General features: G+C 40.0%; 1 protein-coding gene across 1 annotated transcript in view; it reads left to right on the top strand.

Annotated features, from left to right (window-relative positions):
* The first annotated feature begins 7,085 nt into the window (after positions 1-7,085).
* Positions 7,086-22,135, top strand: part of CRYBG3 (beta-gamma crystallin domain containing 3) — a 49,931-nt gene continuing 34,881 nt past the window's right edge. Inside the window, exons 1-5 of the mRNA XM_010073365.1 lie at positions 7,086-10,539; positions 10,732-10,994; positions 11,969-12,016; positions 12,376-12,491; positions 13,549-13,696. Of these exons, the coding sequence (XP_010071667.1) occupies positions 7,086-10,539; positions 10,732-10,994; positions 11,969-12,016; positions 12,376-12,491; positions 13,549-13,696 (4,029 nt within the window). The remainder of the gene's footprint in view (positions 10,540-10,731; positions 10,995-11,968; positions 12,017-12,375; positions 12,492-13,548; positions 13,697-22,135) is intronic.

The raw sequence follows: 22,135 nt of genomic DNA, 5'->3' as shown, positions 1-22,135 counted from the left end.
CCTAGAGACACACGCTGTTGGGACAACAGGCAGCAGGAACATGGGATATTGGGAAATGTGTTTTCACCATGAGGATGGTCAAACCCTGGGACACGTGCACAGGACTCTTGTCCCAAAGGCCCATTTTCAGAGGTGCTCAGAAGTGGTAGGACAAGGCCCTGAGCACCCTGATCTAGTTGTCCCAGCTTGGAGCAGAGGTTGAATTGGATGATCTCCCATGGTCCTTTCCAGCCTGTATTACAGCCCTGTGCCTGAAGGCAAGGCTGTTTCCCAAAATGTTGTGAAGTTGTGCCATCCAGCTTCTGAATGCAATTTGCTTTTCGTTGGGATTTGCAGCATTTTATAACCTCTCTTTGCACATCAGCGTGAGGCAGCACATGGCAACTACTGCAGGGGCAGCGCAGGCCGTGCTTGTCTGTGCTTCTTGGAGGAGGCAGGTCAAAGGCATTCGAGTGTGACAGAGGGGAAGGAAGGGGGAGCTGGCTGAACTGGGTGGTTTGTGGGGTGGCGAGGGTGGCAGGTAGGTGTGCACGGATACTTCCCACAGGTGCAGGACAGGAAGGCTGGCTGCTCCTGGGTACTGGAGAAAGATGGCAGCGAAGAGCTGGGAGTGGTCCTCAGCCCTTTGTACAGATCTTGGTCTTGCAACTGCAGATGTTCTGGGTCAGCCTCAATCTGTGCTTTCTTCCTTCAGACTCAAAGAGTAGGGTTGCTTTCCCAGGTGTGGAAGATAATCAAGAAGTAGTACCATGAAGGGCAAGGGGAAGGAAAAGCATTCCTTCCAGGGTCACAGAGACTACATTTGCTTTTATAAAAATTGTCATTGACTCTTAATTGTCCTCATGGAACATTAGCTTTGAAATTTCCTGCAGAATCAACTGTGTGCAAATCACTTTGTTCAGCCAAACTTTTGACCTTTTGAAATATGCATTGTCCCAGGACGCTAGGTATTTCAAACTTCAGATGTAAATCATGAAGCTCTTCCTTCTGGCTAAAAAATAATTTTCTTTCATCTAAGTTGTATATGGCAACTTCTCAGTTAGCACACAGTGTCTTTTTTCAATAAGGCTTTTTCCATTTATGAAGATCTGACGTGAGTGTAGAAACCAGCTGGCTGAGTAAGTTGGATTCCACCAGAAGGTTTTTCAAAGTGACTTTAAGACAGTTGTTTCTGGACCTTAACATAATTTTTTAAAAGTTGTCAGTTAAGTATGCAGTAGGAAAAAAGCTAAGTGGAAAAAATTAAAATAAACAATAGCATAATTTAAAAATAGTTAGGGAGGGGTAGATGGGAACCACAAGAGACATACTGATTTAGATCAGTGGTTTTCAGCCTGTTGCCTGCAGATCTCTGCTCTGGGAGCTACTTCTGAGGGGTCTGTGAGGGGAGACTGGGGGAAACATGCACATGTATGCTTGGAAAAAGCAGGAGACTGCTGGACTGGGGAAAAAATATCTGTAAGAGTGAGGTATGAGGAAAAAATGGCCATTGCTTGTCTTGGGAGAGCCATGTGTTGCATGCTGCAGAAACAGGCCAGCCAGCAGTATGCTTGGACTTTGGCACTGGTGAGCCTGAGCTAGTGAGCCCGGAGCTAAGCAGTGGTCCTGGCTGTTAACGGCTTTCTAGCGTGGGTGACATGCTGTGAAAATGAAGCTGTGCTGTCTGGGGGTCTGAGATACTGTACCCTTGTAGTGTTGTATCATGCTGTATGATCTTCCTCCATGGTTTTGGAAATAGTCTGCTTTCTGCATTGTGTGGTACAAATGTGAAGGTTGGACAGGTCATTGATGACATACACTTGAAAAAGGTGCAAACAGTGTAGTCTTCATGGATTCACTGGGATGAGGCATTCAAGGTAGTAGGTTTCCTCCTGTGTCAGGTCTTCAAAACTAACAAGCTTGTTTTATAACTAATGCCATTTTTAGGGCAAGTTACACAAGGTGTCAGTCACATGAAATGTCAGATGTTCCCCTCCCCTCCTTGAGTTAGTCCCCCTTGAACTTTTTATTTCTCTTTCAGAATAGAAGAAATCTCTACAAGCACCTACTCCTGACAAATTTAACATAACTCATGTTGACATCCTCTCTTGTTGCTGTCAAACAGTCTTTTGTGAAACTGAATTAAAGACTTTATAGGGAATTGAATAGCTTCCTGTGAAGAAGGGAAGGAATCTTCCAGTATTTTAAATATGTGACAGAATACACAGAGTTCTGTGTATAATCAGGCTTTCATCTGTATCCTCATATGAGTTGAAAAAAAAAATTGGCAAAGAGTTTTTAAGGTAAGTTCTGAAATGATGTATTCTTTTGGTGATCAGAAATGAATTGTTACTTTAAATGTCTATGAAACAAGTCTCTAGTGAGACTTTCAGAAGATTTTCAGTGACACAGCCTCCTTCTAAATGTGTTTCATAAGACTTACAGCTGAAATCCTGCTGCCTCATAGGAACATGGGTTTTCATTTTTTCAGATGTCTTGTTGTTCTACGTGAGTGTTCAGATCGAGCACACTTCTATGTGCTCTAAAAGTAAATGCATTAGGACTAAAAGGTCTGTTGTCAAAATTTTTATAATACTCTGAGCAGCAAGTTCTTTACCAAAGGTTAGAGATCCTGAAGTTGCCATGTCTGTGGAGGAGAGGTTGGTTCTTTTTTAAAATAGCATCTACTGTGGAAACTCTTGGTAGAGGCAAGTCTGCAGGAACGCAGAGCTGAGTGTTAGGAGACTGGCAGAGGCCAGCTACAGGATGAGGCTCTGTAGCTGAAGCGATGCTACAGCCAGTGCTAGTCGGGATTGGGTTTGTGCACAGAGCTCCATCGGGAACATTGCTCTGAGTCTTGCTTGGACTTCAAATTGATCAATTGGAGCATAAAATTTCCTCAGAAGACAAACTTGAGAGCAAAAAGAATTGGGAGAAATTATAAAAGGCACCACATAGGCAAAGAGAAACTTCTGAGTATGTTTTTTTTGCCTGACCATGTGCAAGAAATGGTATAACTCTTCACTGGGATCTGTGGCTTAACTGAAGGCGAATATAGTACCCCATCATGCTGGGTTCTCCTAGTTATCCCTGTGTAGGCAATATTCTGTAAAATTAACCTGTTCATCCCATTTCTGGATGCTTTGGGTTGAAGAATTACTGAGTTTGTGGGAGAAATTTGAAAGCAGAGTCAGGTGTGGGAGACAAGTGGAAGGACATTTTCCAGGTTTGTCTCAGAGCACTAGTTCTTGTCACATGTTTGTAGATAGATTCATAATTCTTCCCACTGTATGTTGGACAAAATAGCAACCGCAGAATGAAAGATGTTCAGTAAAAGTTAGTTGTCAACAAGCCATTTATTCAAAATAATGCTTTCGTTGTGGTGGAAGTGAAAGTTTGTTACCTTGCAATGCCATTACTGTGCTCACTTTAAAAACGTACCGTTACAGTTTTTATTTTCAAGAATCCATAAAACTTGTTTGGAGGATTGGTGACAACCTGGGTTCTGTTTGTTTTCTTGAAAGAAATTTTATCTGGATTCAGAAGAGTTGTAGACCTACTTTTATTTTTCAGATTGGCCAAAATATGGGAAAGCTTGTGGATTTTGTAAAAGCTTAATAGTGATTATTTAAAACTTTTGATCCCATTCTGACTTACTGAGTAACCTCTCCTATTTCGGTTAAGGTTAATTCTGTATGACCGCATGATCAGGTCGTACATTCTTAAGACTTACTATGGCTGTGACTGTTTGATGAGTAAATATAGTATACTATAGAACTCAACAAATCTTTCCCCTAAGATTTTTAGGCTCTCTGGAGCTTGGAAAAGTATTTTCTGATGAAGAAGAAAGTTTTCTGTGAGAAAGTCGAAACTAATGTAATTTTTTTTAAAAAAGGAAAAGAAAAAAAAAATAATGTATTTTTTCTTTACTACCCTTTTTCGAACTGTGTTTTGTTTTCTTCCACTCAGAAATGTGTATGTTTCTTTGAAGAGGTGTGAATGCTGAAGACAGAACACCTTAAACAAATGAGGAGTGTGATGTTTAGCAGCTACCACTGTTGGTATCTCTGGAAACCAAACTAGTGTTATAGAAGACTAAATGTAGGCATCTAACTTTGCAAATGCTTGGGAGACATGGTGTTTATACACAACTTTCCTCTATAACTTAATATGCCTGGCTAAGAAACCTTGTATTGAGATTCTGCTGTAGCTTTCATCAGGGATTACAATGAATTTAGTTCCAATACAAACTTAATTTTCAAGTTCTCATAACGTCTAAGTTTCCATATTTAGATATTTTGGTGTTAGCTTAAATATACCTGACATTGTAAATGGTGCATATAAGTGAGTGATTATATCTCTGTTATAGTGTTTATGGCTATGAATTTCACTCTTGGTTCACTTATACTCTTTGCATGTCCAAATACTGCACAAGGAGGGAGTTTTCTTATGATTTTTAAATAGTATTAAGTTCCCACTTCAAAATAAAATCAATATTGAAGTAAGAATCTGGGCCTCTAAAACCTTGACAGAAAAGAGATTCTATTTAGACTGGTCAATCCACTCCATTTTTTATATTCTTCTGTACCTACTGAGAGATTACAGACTCAGAATCCATTCAGACAATATTTAGTTACTCAGTGATACTAAAATGTATTTATTTTGCTGTTCAGTTTTCCTTAGTAAATTTATGTTCTATTTCTCAGTTAAATTATCTGTCCTCAACTCTAGAGCTGTCATAACTTCTTGATAAATGTGAACTAATGGTAAGCTGCAAAGAGCTTTTTAAAATTCTTTAAAGATATTTTTTACCTATTGCGGTGCTTTTATATTAGAAATCCAAATCTTAGCTAACTCTCTGTTTTTCAAGAGACTCTTCTGAAAGAAGTATGACCATCTCCCAGACAGGTGAATGGCCATTTCTAGAGACGGGGTTAGCAGACACAGAGTCAGACTGGATAAGAGTTTGAAAGGATTTGTTCTTAGTTTAGGTGGGGGCAAAAGCAAAATGGAGTTTAAGCACAGTCTGAGCGTCTGCTTTGTCCAAAGGTGAAAAATGGAAAAGCTGATGTTCACATTCATATTGCCACTGCCCCATTTTTGTGAGAATTCTTTAACTGACAAAAAAAATTGGGGGGAAGGAGAGAAGCATTAGGAAGAAAGGTGAGTATTTGTGATGTCTGATAGTTTTAAGAAAGAAGAAAATACATGTTCTGGTTCTTTAGAAAATTGAAAGTGACAGGTTCTGAATTTATACTTAGTATATCAGAAAGAGCAGTGAAAGATCAGGATGGCAGTTTTTCCCTAGTGATTCTTTCATTAGTTTTTGCATTCACTTTTTTTTGCTACGAAATTTAAGACTGATGAATGGCAAGATCTACCAATTCCTTGTCACATTGCTAGGCTTCTCGTGTTGATATTTCTTCCAGCATTCAAGCAGTCTTCATTCTTACCTGATCTCCATTCACTCTCTTTCTTTACTACCCTGTGGTTCGAAAAGCATCTCCTGTTGTATACTTTCTTTTCTCCACATGTTTTGCTTCTCCTAGTCCTGTTCCTTAACAAGGTATTGAGAGCTTGGGTAAAAACTTGATTTCAATTCAATATTTTAATGAATGTTAGTATGGCAGGTTTTTTTCAGTTTTAAAGTATAGGCCTGCTTTAGTAGGGTATAACATCGTTACGAAAGTCTGCTTATTTCTGTCACTGCGAATATTGACTTGCAGTGGCATTTGTAAATAGTAATTCCGTTGTGTAGTAGAAAGCAAATGGTGGAAGTTGTTTATGGCAACATCTACTTTTTGCTTATAGTTCAAGTTGGCTTTTTTCAGTAAAAGGCAGTGTATCTATCATTTGTCACACAAATCCATATTTAGGAGGAGCAGAAAAGGGAGCAAAATAGTGTTGCATGTGGTCTACAATTTGTGCTAACCTGTGGGGGAAAACAGTATTGTACATCATCTGCCGTTTGTGTTAACCTTTACTGTCACAATAGCTAGTTAGATAGTCTGTCTTTTGCTGATAATTATGATCCTTGTTACAGGCAGATGCAACGAAAGCCAGAAGCACCTGCAGTCACCTATGCAACATATCGAGGTTCTGCAAGGATTAGGCAGCTACTGAAGAATCAGTCAGAAATGGCTGAAAAAGGAGAAGAAAGTACTGAGAACAGAAATGCTTCAACATTCAAAGAAAATGGAGAAATCCAAACAACTGTCTCTCCAAAATCAGGACACTTAATAAAAGAAAATGGAGAAAAGGAGGGTAAAGATCACGAAGATGGTGTCATAGTAAATTCTTCTGCTTTTAAAATCAAAACAAAAAAATCTGGTGAAGCTCAGTGTTGCTTGGATAGCAGTAAACATGAAATAACTGGAAAGGCCACAACTTCATCTACTGGATCGTCTCATGAGATAGGCTTAAGACATACACCTGCTTTAGCAGCAACAAAAGTTAAAAGGACGCATTCACTAGATTCATTATTATCATCTAGTAGTAGAAACAGTGAGATCCTAACCCATTCCACCTCCCAGATTACCAATTCCCTTAAAATGAGTTCTGCAAATGATTTGGTTAGAAAACAAGTCGGACTGCTGGGAGAAGAAAAAGCTCTGTTTCAGGCAGACAAAAATGCCACTTCTAACTTTGATAAAGATAATCATTGTAGTATAGCAGCTAGCAAGGAGTCCACAAAAGAGATGCAGGAGGATTGTTTACATTCACCCAAATCAAAAAATAAGAGAGTTAATGAAGAACCACAGGTGAGTAAGGGAGAATATTGCTGTAATCATCAAATGGATGGTCACTCGGAGCTAACATCAGATGTCCAGCTGCTTCATTCCAGTACCACTACATTTCAGCAGCAAGCAGATCAGCATACAGGTAGTGCAAATAAAGACAGTCATCCAAGAAAAAGCGATACGCAGAAAATTGTGGCAGCTGTAGAAAGAGAGCAAAATCCACAAACTTTTCCTGCTACTGCACTTTTACCTTTTAATGAACAAATACCCACTTCACTCAGTGTGGTGTCCGGAGGAGAAAAACACATAGCCACAGGTAATCTAACTGCTTCAGTGTCATCTATTAAAAATTATGAAGATATAGTCATGGACACGGGGACTTGTAATGAAGAACTGAGTGAGTCAGGGAAACCAATGGATGTACAAAATGAACACCAGTTAATCCTTGTGGAGAGTTCTAAGGATGCTGCCACACCACAGACTGATTTACCTTGTCTAGAAACTGAGGGTGTGGAAACAATGAAGGTTTTATCTGAGGTTGCAGTGGAAAACCTTGCCAATGTATCAGCATGTATACATGGGTGTGAGAGTGTGAAATCTGACTTTGATGGGCTGACAGCACCTCACTCTGTTACTTACGAGTCTTCTTTTGACACTGAAGGCTGTTGGTCAGCTTCTCTTCGTCCTAGTTGTAAGACTGAAAATAAAACTGTAGGAAAAAGAAAAGACAAATCAAAAGACGTGAGAGAGACTGTTTCTTGTCCTGATCTTGAGTGTGAGAAGAGCAAATCCTTTGAGCCTGCGCAGATGAGCCTCTTGGAAAGCTCAGTTCCTGTCCACAGCTGTGGTCCTGTTTCCCTTGAAACTGTTCAAGACATTCCTCCCAGGGCATTAGTTGTACTCACAGAAGATAACACAGCAAAGCCTGCACCTTGGCCTTTAATCAGCATTGACAGGACAGATGATCATACTCCTTCTGCTTCTAAAATTGACAAGGCTAGTATGACTGAGGTTGCTCTTGTTCCTTCTGAGTGCAAGGATTGTGTCTCTGAACTTTCCTCTCATATTTCTAAGTCACAAAAAAACATTCTGGACATTTCTCATTCTGCCCTGAGATACAGAGAAAGACCTTTGACCAACTGTTCTGCTTTTGTCTGTGAAAAAGACGGTGTAGACATAATTACTGAATCTCCACCTGCTTCTGAAGATAGGCATATTAATTTTTCTTCCCAGAAGGAAAACAGTAATAAGCTTAGGATATCACGCACAGTACTTGATTCTTCATCTGACAACCAAGGAAAAATGCCTTCTTCTGCCACTAACTCTGAAAATGGCCAGATTGATAGATGGTCTGCTGCTTCTGAACAGGACAGCTTTATTCTTCCAGCTGCTGATTTTAGGAGAATAATCCCTGAGGACAGAGTGCCAGAGTTGCCACTTTGCCTAGGAGATCCAAGAGCTTCATGCGTGGCTGGTTCCCTGGAACATGAGCTTACTCTGGCTATGCTTGGTCACTCTGCTGCTGGAGTAGATGTGGGGGGTGTTTGCATCCCCAGAGCCTCTTCACCTACTCTGGGATCCAGAGAAGCCTCCAACCTTTCTGTTTCTGCCTTGGAAATATTGGGTGTTGCTCAGGGGAACATTTATTCCTCCAGTCACAGAGCTGGCGGTGCGGCAGAGGAGGCCTCCTCTGCACAACAGGCTGATGATGGTGTCTCGGCAGAGGCAACACCGTCACCTGTCTGTCCTTTGAAGTCTTTGGAAATGACATCTGAGTCAGGCTCCACTGACAGCGTGTGCAGAAATGCTGTTAATCTTGGTAACCATGCTTCTGCTATCTCAGAGGCCCCTTCTGTGACAGATGATCAAACAGCTGCTGCACCTGCAAAGTCAAATGAGCTCTGTTCTGAGGAAGTATGGGAAGATACTGGTGTGAAGGCACAAGAATGTGCTGAATTCCAAGATGCTGCTGTTTTGTTTAAAAAGGCTGAGGAAATAGTGGACTCAGTTTTACACTTGGCTATAGAAGAAATAATAGCAAAACAAGCCATCGGTGTCTGCCAGCTTTGTGGGAGCAAAGATGGTTTAATAAATACGGATATTCTAAATGATCGGAAAGCTGGAACTGTACAGCTGGAAGCAGAAGAAATCCAGTCAGCTGTGCAGTCGTTAAAACATTTTAATGAAAGCAGTGCAGGAGGCTCATCTTCATTTACAGGAAATGAAATGGTGGATACAAATAAGCAAGATAAAAAGATACTATCTTGCGTCCCTGATAAAATTGACCTACATAGTGCACTAGCACTAAAAGCAAAAGAAATAATTGATGAAGTGATTAACTCAGCCAAACAAAAGCTGGCATCTAATCAGTGGCAAGCCAGTGAGAGTAAAAGGCCTTCTGAAAAGGTTGAGCCTAAACCTGAGGCTGGAACACCAAATATTTCAAACCTGAATATGAAGTTACCTGCCAAAACACAAGAAGCAACAGAGAAGGAGGAAATTTGGAGGGAAACTGTAAACTGTGAAAGGGCAGATTGCTCAGGTCCTCTTTTGCTTCCAAATAGTATGGAAAATGGCATAGATTGGCCTCAAAGATGTGAAAAGATAACAAATAATGCATTTACCCATCAGACAAATGGATTTCTACCCACTTGTAGTTCGGCAAGGCCAGAATCAGATCTTATGACACCAACAGAAGAGAGACACGATAGAAAGGTGTGTGAACATGTGGCTGCAGCAGAGATGTATGGCAAAGCTGGAGCATCAGCAACTGGTAGAAAATCTGATAAATCTTTACATTTAATACGTAGAGACGCTACTGTGAATGAGGAGATGCTTTTATCATTGCAGTTAAAAGATTCATGCAATAGCACAAATATGCTAGAGTGCACATTGCTGCCAACTGTAAACGCTAATTTGTCACTTTTTGTGCCTGATGAAGAATGTATTAGCATGCAGAGTGAATCCAAAGAAAAAAGCAGTCCTCGGGGTTCTCTGGAAAGCAATGCAGAGGACAGTCTGTATGAACACTGTGGAAGACAGGCTGCAGAAGTACTTGCACAAGTAAAAACAACCTTAGAAGACTCAAAGGCAATGGAGAGTAAAGAGAAACTAGCAGAAGGGGCAAGTGAGATAGCAGAGGTTAACATTGGATTAAATACACAATGTATTGTACCTGAATTATGTGTTATTCAAGAGGACTGTGAAGGGACAAACTACTCCAACACAGTCTTTGCCCAAAATAATGAGAATCTGAAGCAGGTACAAATAAAGGATCAGGACATGAAGGGAAATGATCAGCTTGAAGAAAATGGTCTGGACTGCAGCAATGACATGAAGGAATCGATGGATCTTTTGTCCTTTTCTCCTCTAATTGAACAGTGGGAAAACAATTCTTTTACTATCATTTATGAAGGTACCCTTCAAACTGAGAACAAATCTGTCTCAACTGATGATCTGCAAACTGGTTCACTTTCTACTTCTGATCTGCCTACAGATAATATAGATCATCTAATCTGTGAAAGAGCAATGGATAAACATGAGCCAGCCTGTCTTTATGGGAAAGATAACAAATTGAATGAAGCAACAGATAGCCGTAGCTTGGAGTCATTTCTGAGTGTAGAGGCCAAGCGCTGTAGAGTATATCCCTTCTCTTTGTCTCCAATATACGAAGACGACAGCTCCCAAGAAGACTTACTTTCCACGGACGTGTCTCCAGAATGCTATCATAGTGGAATATCTAAAGATAACACTGACCACGCTTCTGTGCTTTCCCTTCTCCAGTCCGTTTCTGAGCGCTTACAGTTTACTACTCGCTTCAGTAAAGAGGAGGAAGAAGAGGGAGCAGAGGATGAGGAGGATGAAGAATTATCATATGAAGAAAATATGTTTGAAGTTGAGAGAGAAGATGACTGTCTTTCCAGTCAGTGGAGAGGGAATTTAAAAACAAGCCTTCAGTCAAATGACCAGAATAGGTCTTTGTTTCCTGAACAGTCACCTTTTCTTTCAAAAGAACAACTTGACTCTCAGGAGCAACCAGAACTCTTGCCAGATGCAGCTTCTCCCAGTCAAGCACCTTGTATGCCAGTTTCACAGAAAGCTGATGTTGCTGTAAAAAGTCCTCCTACAAGTGTGTACTACCAGTATTTGAGATCTGCCAGCAATTGCTCCTCTGAGAAGGGGACCAGGTATGGAAGCATTCTCCAGGATATGTTGCAGCCCAAGATTCATTGGTCTCAAGAGAACACCATGCCAAAACTAGGAGAATTGTCAGTGGTAAGATGTCATGTCCTGTAATATTAATAATCAAAGTGATTAGCCCCGATTAAAAATTGATGTCTCCCTATTCTCCTTCCACCCCTTTTAAGGTTAATTCTTTTATCGTAAACAAAAGTAATTAAGCTGTTTAAGATCACAGGTTAAAAAAAAGAGTCTTCTGATAAAATAATTTTTAAAATGTATTCTTGGTTCAGCACACAGATGAAAGTGACTTAATTGTAAAACAGAAGATGTGAACAGAAAATATAATAGGAAAATATGAATAACAGCAAGTCTGTTTAATAGCAAAACACAGACTTGTACATGTTAAGGACATTTCAACCTAAAGGTGATGGAATTGCCTTTTGTATGAAAATTGTTCTTTCATTTCTTCCACTTCTGAGATTAGTAGAACTGTATTGTCCACAAAATATAAGTATCTGCTTACTGGGCTATTTGATTGTTTTCATCATAGTCTTCTACAAATCGTAGCTCAGTTAGCAAGTAAGTAATAGAGCTGCTTCTGGAAATTAGCATTTATTTTTTAATTTATTTAAAGCAGTGACAGATGAAGGTGTGGAAACAGTTCTTCCAATATTTAGAAATTAAAAATGCTGCATAGACCAAATGCGTAAATGAAGAAAAAAAGTTTTTCCATGGTATTGGGAATATTTCGGTATGTGTTAGAGGTCTCTTGGGTTTGGCACCTTTAAGGCATGCCGTTTATTGTTTGCTGGGAAAGGGTAATACATTTCAAGAAGTTATAACTTTCATAATAGTTCGTTCTTTCTATCAGTTGCCTCTTTCTGGTGATCATTTGATACTGTTAAACTATTTACACCAACTCTGAACGACAGTGAAACAAACCTTGGTTCTTCTGCTAGTGACAGTTGCATACATTTGTAGGAAGAGTGGACCGAGAATAACCTGTCTATGCTTTGTGCTACTGTTGTAGATGGTTACAGTTGTTTTCCATGTCCTTTTAATTTCAGAACCTCATTGACAGGGCGAGTCTCAAATACAATCCAAGACCAGGAAAGGTAAGGAGAATTTGTGTCACATAGATCAGTAAGATAACAGAAAAATTTGTTATACCAAAATGTTTGAATGGAAAGCATCTGAAGTTGTTACTCTGGTTTTCTGTATTTTAATGGTGCACGTGCTTGCACACGCTAATAACGAGATTGTATTATTAAAAATCCTGCTACTAGTAATTTTTCTGTCTTGCTGTCAGTGACTGCTGGTGTAGTTCAGTGGAGTGTTTCATAAAGGAGTAAAATGTGTAGCATATTGGTTGAGTGGGCACAAAGTGAAATAGGTTTCATTCCAAGAAAAAAATTACTGTCTACACTGTGTGTTGAAATGGGCCCTCATTTGTATGCATTGTGTGTTGTTTCAGATTATTATTTATGATATTCATGGCAACAAAAGTAAAAAAGAAGTTCATTCTGATGTGCTAGATACCACGTCCTGGATCTTTCCCATTGGAGGATTACTTAGGATAATTAGAGGATGGTAAGACATGTGGGTCATATTTAAATAAAGTATTTTCAAAAGGTTGTATATGTGTTTCTATTGTATTTTCATGTCTTTTATTTATTACACACATCTGATTTGCAAGAGTGTCTTTTTCTTTCTTTATAATCAGACTGATACCAATTAAAAAAGCATGAAACAAGGCTTCAAAAGCTGCAGTACAAAAAAAAAAAAAATTGTTCCTCCTGGGAACTAGCTTCAAACAGAAAGTTTCTAATAGAACCACAAGTAAGTTTAGATTTCAGGCACGAAGTGCTGAGACAGTACAGCCGTGATCATCACTAGAAACACATGTATGCCAAAGATTTGGTTTTTTTCTTTTACCATTCAGTTTCATTATACAGTAGTTGTTGCAAAAGGACCATAAAATTAACAATCTCAGCTGCTGTTTGTAATGTAGCATTTAGAGGAATGTGGATGCAGAAGGATATACAAGTACCTTTAAAGGTACATTCTGCAAGTATTTCTCAGTTTGCTTTGGGAAGCTGGGGCTGGGACCATATCAGTTGTTGCACTGGAATTTAATTGGTGGCACTTACAGCGAATGGTTCTGACTGTCAGCCATAGTAACAATGCATGTCACATTTTTGCAGTTTTGAGGCAGCCTTGTTTGGCTTTGCAGACATGTCTTTCACGTCCTAAGAAATACTGAATTCCATTATTAGTATGTATATGTTTTATGCCTTGCATAGTATCTGCCTGAATAGGACACGTTTTGTTGTGTCAATTAATATATTTGTTCTGGTAAAATAAGGCTTTTTACTTACATTGTATTTTAGCTGTATTTTTGTGCAGTTAATATTTTAAGTTTTGTTAGGCTACGTCCTGAAGGAGAACTGTATTTTACTTTTAAAGCGCAGAAGTACAAGCTCTGTATCTATCTAAAGTGAATGTGACTACTGAGGGATAGCATAAGTAAGGTCTAATTGATAAGGCTTGATAAGAAGAGCTCATTACTGATATTTCCAGCAAATGTGCTGTATAAGGACAGTCTTGCCTAACAGCAGCAACTCAGTTTATGATATCATTATTACAGTTGGATTTTTTACGAGAAACCAAAGTTCCAGGGTCGGAAGTATGTACTAGAAGAAGGAGAGACTGTGTTAGATCACCTTTGGGATCTCCCAGGCGTGAAACATCGTCGAAGAAACCTCACAGTTGGTTCAATCAAACATGTAACAAAGGTATAGACTTTGTTAATAATATACTCGCATACATAAGTAATTTCTGTTGGCAATAGTGCTGTATTACTAGCAGCGGAAAATGTGTATATGCTGTGTTTCTGATTTTATTCAAATTTGCTATGAATCACATTTTTTACGTTGAAGATAAATTCCTGGGCTTTTGCTGTGCTAAATTTCCCTTTCTTCCTGGAGGTAATGAGCAGATGGATTATTTTTCTTTGCCACCACTTTAACATGACACAGTGATTCCCCTCCTTTTAGATGTTTACCTGTCCAGTTAATTGAAATTAATATTTTTAATTTATCTTTATTTTAAGCTCAAACCATCTAGTGTGTCTGTATGGCTTCTGTTTCAGAAGTTAGCAGTTGGGTTTCCGATCCCATTTGTACAGCATAGCCTCCAAAAATTTCTGTCGCTCCCTCTACAGCTTTGTGCTATCTGTACGTGTTCCATGTGGTACACCTACACCATGTGGCTCTCCTTACAGCCAGAAGTTTAAAAGGCATTTTGTTGAAAAAATAGAAATCAAATGCCTGAAACTAAGTATAATGCATGCATTGCTATTCAGCGAATGAGGAATACATTTAGCAGACTGTGTGGTTTAAGAAGACTTAGTGCTCTTTTTGTTTAGCATAACATTCCAGTTATTCACAGGGCAATGGCCCTTTACTGCAAGTGAATTATCGTTTGTATCGCAATGTGAAAGCTTTTCAGAAAAAATGGTGTTTTCTCTGTTCTTTGCTGTTACAGTTTTAAAATTGGTAACATTTTTTTCATCAGTACAGGGGCATAATGTCATAACAATTAGAAATACTTTTTAATTCTCTTGTTAAGACTTAACAATAAAGAAAGAAATTCAAGAGAGGCTGGCCAAGGACATGAATAATGAAGCTAACATTTATTTGAATTAAAGAAATTAAAAGCATTTGACCACTATGGAATATGAATATTGATCAATAATGTGGAAGGCAGCTAAAGAGTTATAGAAATACTACAGTAATGTGGAACTATGGTCTGAAGCCAAGGGAAGCTGGGTGTGTCTTGGGTATCAAAGAAAAGCCTTGGATAGGAAAGACAACTGTGGTTACTGTCTTCATGCTTCATGAAAATCTTTGTAATACAGCTAAGTAAGTTTGAGCATTGGACTTCCAGTATGTGGTTCCTTTGTATGGAACACAGATGGAAAGCTTTGTTACAGTACAGTAGTTTCTTGTGTAACTTAAACCTCTGGCAGGTGTGGTTGGTTGGGAGGACTTTTGCTGTTACTCCATAGGGCTGTATGGAACCAGTGTGGGTGACAAATTCAGTTAAGCTGGGTTTTGTCCTCTAAACCTTGATGCGTGAAAGCATCCCTCTTTTTTCAGGTTATACTTCAGCTACTGTACAACTACTTTTAGAAGGTAGTTTGCCAAAGTGCTACTTTATTTATTTATTTATTTATTGTGAAAAATACAGGCATTGTTTTTAGTTGACAAATAGCTGTTTCTTTTTCAGGCAGCTCATGTGTATGTGATCTGTAGGGTCACATGTTTTACTGTCATTCTCTTTTTCATAGGCTGAGTAGCTTAGTGGCTTTTCTCCTGCCTAGTTTGGTCATACTTGCTGTGTATCCAGGCTGTCTGGCTTGTCTTCTAATTCAAGTGGCTTTTTATGGTGCTTCTTTAATGGCTGCTCAGATGCTTTGAGTTAGCAGATTTGAAAATTGACTAAATATTTGAGAAGAAAATGGCTTGCCAAGAAGAGGAAAAACAGATGTTTACTAAAGAAGCTGTAGGAGGTACATTTAATATTTTTATTTTTTACTGGCAGATGTTAGTTTGCTGAGAAACAGTCTGCAAGTAGCTTCATCCTCTGATTTGGCTTCAAGCCTCCACAAAAAGCAAAGGTTCTGTTAGCTTTGTTGTTAGCCTGTGGCTTGACTTACTGCAGATACACATTAGATGTATCCGTATGCGTTTAATCTGAAGGAATTTAGGAGGGGGAAAAAAGATCCCAAAGGAACAGATTGTGCAACTAGTAAAATGACCTATTTGAAGTAACAGGGCGTCTGAATTCCACTAAGGCAAGTCGACATGAGCCTAAGGTAGCAAAATCTGCGTGCATACGCAGGTTCAATGCAGCTCCTGGAGCATGATCTGTTTACCCAAGTCAGTTCTCTGGTCTTCTGCAATTGCCTATATTGATCTTATGGAATTGGAGGGCTTTTTGTATCTGTTTCTGGAAGCCCAAAGAGGGTGCTAAATTTTACTTTCCCAAAAACAAGAGTTGATCAGAGTTGCTGATGTTTCCATTTGGGAGTAATCGTGTAAACCACTATCTTGCAAGGTGACAAGAGATCCGAAACAGCAGTTTGTAATCTCTGTCTGCAAGATGGTTAGGCAGGGAATACCTGTGGCCTCTCCTTAAGCAAATCTCTTTGTAATGGGCAAGTTCCCAGTATTACATAAAGGATGTGTTTCTTTTGTTTGTGTAGTTTACTAGGTGAAAAGAAGTTATTAATTCAACTGCTTTATCAGATGCCATAGGAAGGCACCTAGCAGCTTCAGGTTGTCTCGTTTGCTAGTTGGTATTTACAGGACAGTAATCATTAATGTCCTTAATAGTCTTATTTTCCTACCAGCCCCGCTGAGTTCTATAGTTTGGTTTGATGGTGATGGGTGGTAGCAAGGGTGGTACCGAGCAGGAGAACTGGGAGAAAGAATTATGAATGGGTAAAAAAAAACCTGGAGGACCAGTGGAGAATAAGATCTAAAAAAAAAAATCTTCAGTAGTTGACATGTCCTAAGGATAAATTGTGTATCAAAAGTAAGATGCACATTTAGGCTGTATTAACAATCGTGTGAATACCAGAACTGAGTAGGCCTGGTTTTCAACAGACTCTTCTCTCATCATTGTTTTAACATTTAGCTTAAGAAGCCAGACATTAGTCATTCTTTGTCCTGTTGTTGACATAAAAGGCTACCTCATTTAAATAGGCTGTTTTGATAACTTCAGTCACCACAGCTTATAGCTCCAAGGAGAAGACCTAACAGTGCTGAAATTATTTAGCCTTGCTGGTGCTGTAACCCTAGATTCAGAAGAAGAGTAAACAGCCAAGACTGCCTTGAGGAGATTAAAGGCTCTGGATCTCTCACTTATGCTGGAGCTCTTGGTCAGACTAGAAAAATGTCAGAGATGCCAATAAAAAGTAATATTTAATGCTAAGGTGCTGAGGGTTGTCTTAACTCTCTCTGGAAGAAGCCTTAACCTTTCTGCTGAGGGGCACATTGCTGTTCTGGAAATGTCTGTTCCCACAACTACTCCCCATGCTTTTGTACACATCTCTGCTCCCAAAAGACCATGAGGGAAACACAGGCACTCCAGGACAACTGTGTGGAGGCAGGAGGAAAGTACCAGAGTAAAGGGAGTAAAGGAAGACAAGAGCGGGATGCCTGGAGACTGTGACCTACCTAAGCATTTGCTGGTTGTGTATTATCATTGGAAATGAACACAACTACCTAATCTGTTTGCTGTGCTTTTTATACTGTTCTTGCCTGACATATCAGTATGATAATGAATATGCCATGAGTTTTGACTGTGTGTGATGGGGGTGGCAGGGCTGCAGGGTATAGAGAGGAAACTTTCCAGTTTTGGATCTGGTCTGAAACACTGTGGTAATAGTTTTGCATGGTAATAGTTTTGCATGTGGGTATCTTATTTGAAAATCTTGACGCCTTGCAAATGAAAGGGCTTCAGACTGAAGGATCTAGTTCTCAACCTGAATGCTATCGTATTTGTGTGGTTTTCATTTTGTTTCTGAAGATGGTGGCTTTATTAGGAATGTTTAAGAAGCCTCTGGAAGTAATGATGCCTATTAAATATGCTCAGGCAAATATGAACATGCCAGCGCAAAATGTTTACCTAGCTAAAGTTTACATGCCTAAATTATGTGAATTAATGACATGGTACTTGTGTGTACATCTGCAAATACATAGTGTTCATCTCATACAGCAATACTAAATTTTACCATTTTCTGCAGTCTGTAAATAATATATGTAAATTGAACTCAATATTAAAGTCAAAATGTACATTTGTGATTTTTAAAATATTCACTTAGAAAATATAATGTTATAAAATATAATATAATTGCTCAGACATGTTATTACCTTTAAAAATAGACATTTTAATTGCTTTTGATTAAGGCCTCAGTTTACTATGTGACACTTCATGAATGGATTTTACAGACTTAATCTCGTACACACAAAAATGCCATTGCAATGAATAGAATATTTTTTATGACTGCCAAAATCTGGCTGGAGAGAGATGGTGATAAGTAGGAGATATTTTATTATGAGTATATGTGCTTTACCTGCCCTTTGGAGAACTGCTACGTTATCACTTGAGGTGGAGCCTGCCTTGTGAGCTTCAGAGTCAGGAAAGCGAACTTGAAAAGAGAATACAGACTGGCTTTTTCCAATTTTCAAATGGAAAAAAAAATGCCTCCTACTGAATTAAAATTAAACGTACTCTGTCTCATATTCTGTCTGAGCCTGCAGGCGAAGATGCTTTATTTTGCTACTTGTCTAGTCTTGTAGGTACTTTGCTTCAGAATTTATCTGAAATCATTAACAGTCTAGCATAATTATTTGTGGAATTATTCTCAGTACAACTTCTGATTTTATGTATTAAGCTACATTATTGGATTCACAGACTTCAGCCATATCATGTATTGGGTATTATTAGAAAAAAAAAAAAAAAAACTTGACCTTTAAATATTTCTTAACTGTGATATAATAAGATTCATATACATGTGAAAATTATGAGGAGACTTTTTTTTTTAAACTTGTCTAGCAATACACTTAGAATTGAGGACTGGTGTTCCTTAGCACTTTGCCATAAAGTAGCATAGTACTAGAAATTATTTTTTCCCAGTTTTTCTGGTTTTGCTAATCTGAAAATAAAAATTCTGGTATTGCAGTTTTTGTTCTGGAAACAAACAGTGTGCATTGTTTGCAAGGTACAATACAGAGGAAACACGATTGTGCATGAGGCAGAGTTGCAAAAACAGCAAACTCTGTTACTTCACATCTCATGGGAAAGTGAAATAATATAGAATCATAGAATGATATGAGTTGGAAGGGACCTTAAAGATCATCTAGTTCCTGCCACCCCGCTATGGGCAGGGACATCTCCCACTAGACCAGGTTGCTCAAAGCCTCATCCAGCCTGGCCTTGAACACCTCCAGGGATGGGGCATCCACAGCTTCCCTGGGCAACCTGTTCCAGTGCCTGACCACCCTCGTGGTGAAATGTTTCCTCCTAAAATCTAATCTAAATCTACTCTCTTTCAGCTTAAATCCATTACCCCTCGTTGTGTGTCTACACTCCCCATCTCTCCTTGAAGTACTGGAAGGCTGCTAGAAGGTCTCCCCAGAGCCTTCTCTAGGCTAAACAACCCCAACTCTCTCAGCCTGTCCTTATACAAGAGGTGCTCCAGCCCTCTGACCATCTTCATGGCCCTCCTCTGGAGTTTCTCCAACAGGTCCATGTCCTTCCTGTGCTGAGGACTCCAGAGCTGGACGCAGTACTCCAGGTGGGGTCTAACAAGAGTGGAGTTGAGGGGGAGAATCACCTCTTCTCAGCCTGCCGGTTGCACTTCTTTTGATGCAACCCAGGACACGATTGGATTTCTGGGCTGCAAGTGCAAGTGCACTGGGTCATGTTCACCTTCTCATCTACCAACACCCCCAAGTCCTCCTCAGGGCTGCTCTCAATCTGTTCTCCTCCCAGCCTGTATTTGTGTTTGGGATTGCCTCGATCCAGGTGCAGGACCTTGCTTGCACTTGGCCTTGTTGAACTTCATGAGGTTTTCAGGGGCCCACTCTCAAGCCTGTCAAGGTCCCTCTGGATGGCATCCCTTCCTTCCGGCGTATCGACCACACTACACAGCTTGGTGTCACTGGCGGACTTGCTGAGGGAACTCAATCCCACTGTCCATGTCTCTGACAAAGATGGTCCCTGGTCCCAATACTGACCCCTGAGGAACGCCACTCATCGCCGGTCTCCGCTTGGACGTTGAGCCATTGACCACAACTCTTTGAGTGCAACCGTGCAGCCAATTTCTTATCCACCAAGTGGCTCTTCCTTCAAATCCCTGTCTCTCCGTTTTAGAGACAAGGATGTTGTGTTGGACAGTGTTAAAGGCTTTGCATAAGTCCAGGTAATTGATGTCAGTTGCTCTTCCCTTATCCTCCAGCGCTGTGACCCCATCATAGAAGGCCACCAAATTTGTCAGGCATGATTTGTCCTTAGGGAAGCCGTGCTGGCTGTCACCAATCACCGCCTTATTTTCTCTGTGCCTTAGCGTAGTTTTCAGGAGTATCTGCTGCATGATCTTGCTGGGCACCAAGGTGAGACTGACCGGCCTGCAGTTCCCCATGTCTTCCTTGTTTCCCTTTTTAAAAATGGGGGTTATGTTTCTCTTTTTCCAGTCAGTGGGAACTCACCAGACTGTCACAACTTCTCCAGTATGATGGTTAGCAGCTTAGCAACTTCATCCACCAGTTCCCACAGGACCTATGGATGCATCTCATCAGGTCCCATTGACTTGTGCACCTTCAGGTTCCTTACATGGTCTCAAACCTGATCTTGTTCTAAAGTGGGTGGTTCTTCATTCTTCCAGTCCCTGCCTTTGCCTTCTGCCATGTGGGCAGTGTGGCTTGAGCACTTGCTGGTGAAGACTGAGGCAAAAAAGTTGTTGAATACCTCAGCTTTCTCCATATCCTGGGGAACCGAGCATCCCATTTCCTTCTGGAGAGGGCTCCCATTTTCCCTAGTCTTCCTTATATCATCGACATACCTATAGAAGCTTTTCTTATTGCCCTTGACGTCCTTGGACAGATTTAATTCTATGAGGGCTTTAGCTTTCCTAATGTGATCCCTGGCTACTCTGAGAATTTATCTGTATTCCCCCCAGGCTACCTGTCCTTGCTTCCAGTTTCTGTAGGCTTCCTTTTTGTGTTTAAGTTTGTCCCAGAGCTCCTTGTTCATCCATGCAGGCCTCCTGGCATTTTTGTCTGACTTTCTCTTTGTTGGGATGCATCACCCCTGAGCCTGGAGGAAGTGATCCTTGAATATTAGCCAGCTTTCTTGGGCCCCTCTTCCCTCCAGGGCTTTATCCCATGGGACTCTACCAAGCAGATCCTTGAAGAGGCCAAAGTCTGCTCTCCTGAAGTCCAGGGTAGTGAGTTTGCTGGTCACTGCAGCCCAGGCTGCCCCTGAGTTTCACATTCCCCACCAGCCCTTCCTTGTTGGTGAGAACAAGGTCTGGCACAGCACGTCTCCTCATTAGCTCCTCTTGTCACTTGGAGAAGGAAGTTATCAATGCAGGAACCCTCCTGGCTTGCTTATGCCCTGCTGTGTTGTCCCTCCAACAGATACCAGGGTAGTTAAAGTCCTCCATGAGGACCAGGGAGTCCTGGAGTCCATCTACTGTAGTTACCACATTTATTGCTGACAGTTAAATAACTACTGAAAGAAGTTTGCTAACTAAGAAGAGTGCAAATGGGCCTGTGGGTCAGGAGGGTAAAGGTGCTGTGAAATCATCACTGAGAACTGAAGGTTTCCAGCTACAGCTGAGCAAACTCCATAAGCACTTGAGCTGCCTTTCACTGTAACAGGAAGACTGCTCTGTAAAGCACTGCCTTGTAGAAGATCCTCATTGATTCATGACATGTTTGAATGCTGGGAAAGTATTGGCAATGCATTTTATATAAATACCATTAAATTAATGTGATTCGATAAAATCCCTGCAAATTCTAGAGAAGGTAATGTGTTCAACAAGTTGTTCTTCAGCATTTTCTATCAGTAGAAAACCTTCATTAAGGTAACAGGTTGTTGTTCCATAATAACAGAATAATTGCTGAAGTGTCGTGCTTAACAAATATTTTCCATTACTGTTGTTTTTCTTTGTCTAAAATGCTGTGAATTTATTTAACATGGCATGAAATTGAACTCATATGGCTAGAAACTGTAGTCAGATGCATTACAGAATGTAATTATCACTGAGTGGGGGAAGCGGGAATGAAGTACTAGGCATTTCTAGAACGTTTCAGTTATCCTTGCATCCTGTGTATCTATATGTGTGTTATGGAAGCGCTGTCTTTAAAAAGAAAAAGTCAGCAGTATTATATCCATGGTTTGTCTATCAGTAAATCCTGTCAGATCCTTTACTTGGAGAGTATTTTTAAAGCTTTTTGAAGGTAGCTTGAAAAAGGCATAAATGCTTAGTGTTTCTGTGAAAGTTAGTGGGAGCTGGAAATCTACTTCCTTTGGCTTTTCTAAAAATCCCGGTATTCATTTAAAAACCTTTTATTGTATGAAGCCCAAAGTTAGGTTAGAAGGGTGAGAAGACAGGGAAAAAGAAGGAAACATTACTGGTCCTTCCCTTGCTGTGATGA

Source organism: Pterocles gutturalis, unplaced genomic scaffold (genome assembly GCF_000699245.1).
Source record: "Pterocles gutturalis isolate BGI_N339 unplaced genomic scaffold, ASM69924v1 scaffold12887, whole genome shotgun sequence".
NCBI classification, from domain to species: domain Eukaryota; kingdom Metazoa; phylum Chordata; class Aves; order Pterocliformes; family Pteroclidae; genus Pterocles; species Pterocles gutturalis.
The sequence above is the reverse complement of the archived record's forward strand: the minus strand, read 5'-3'. Positions and strand labels throughout refer to the sequence as shown.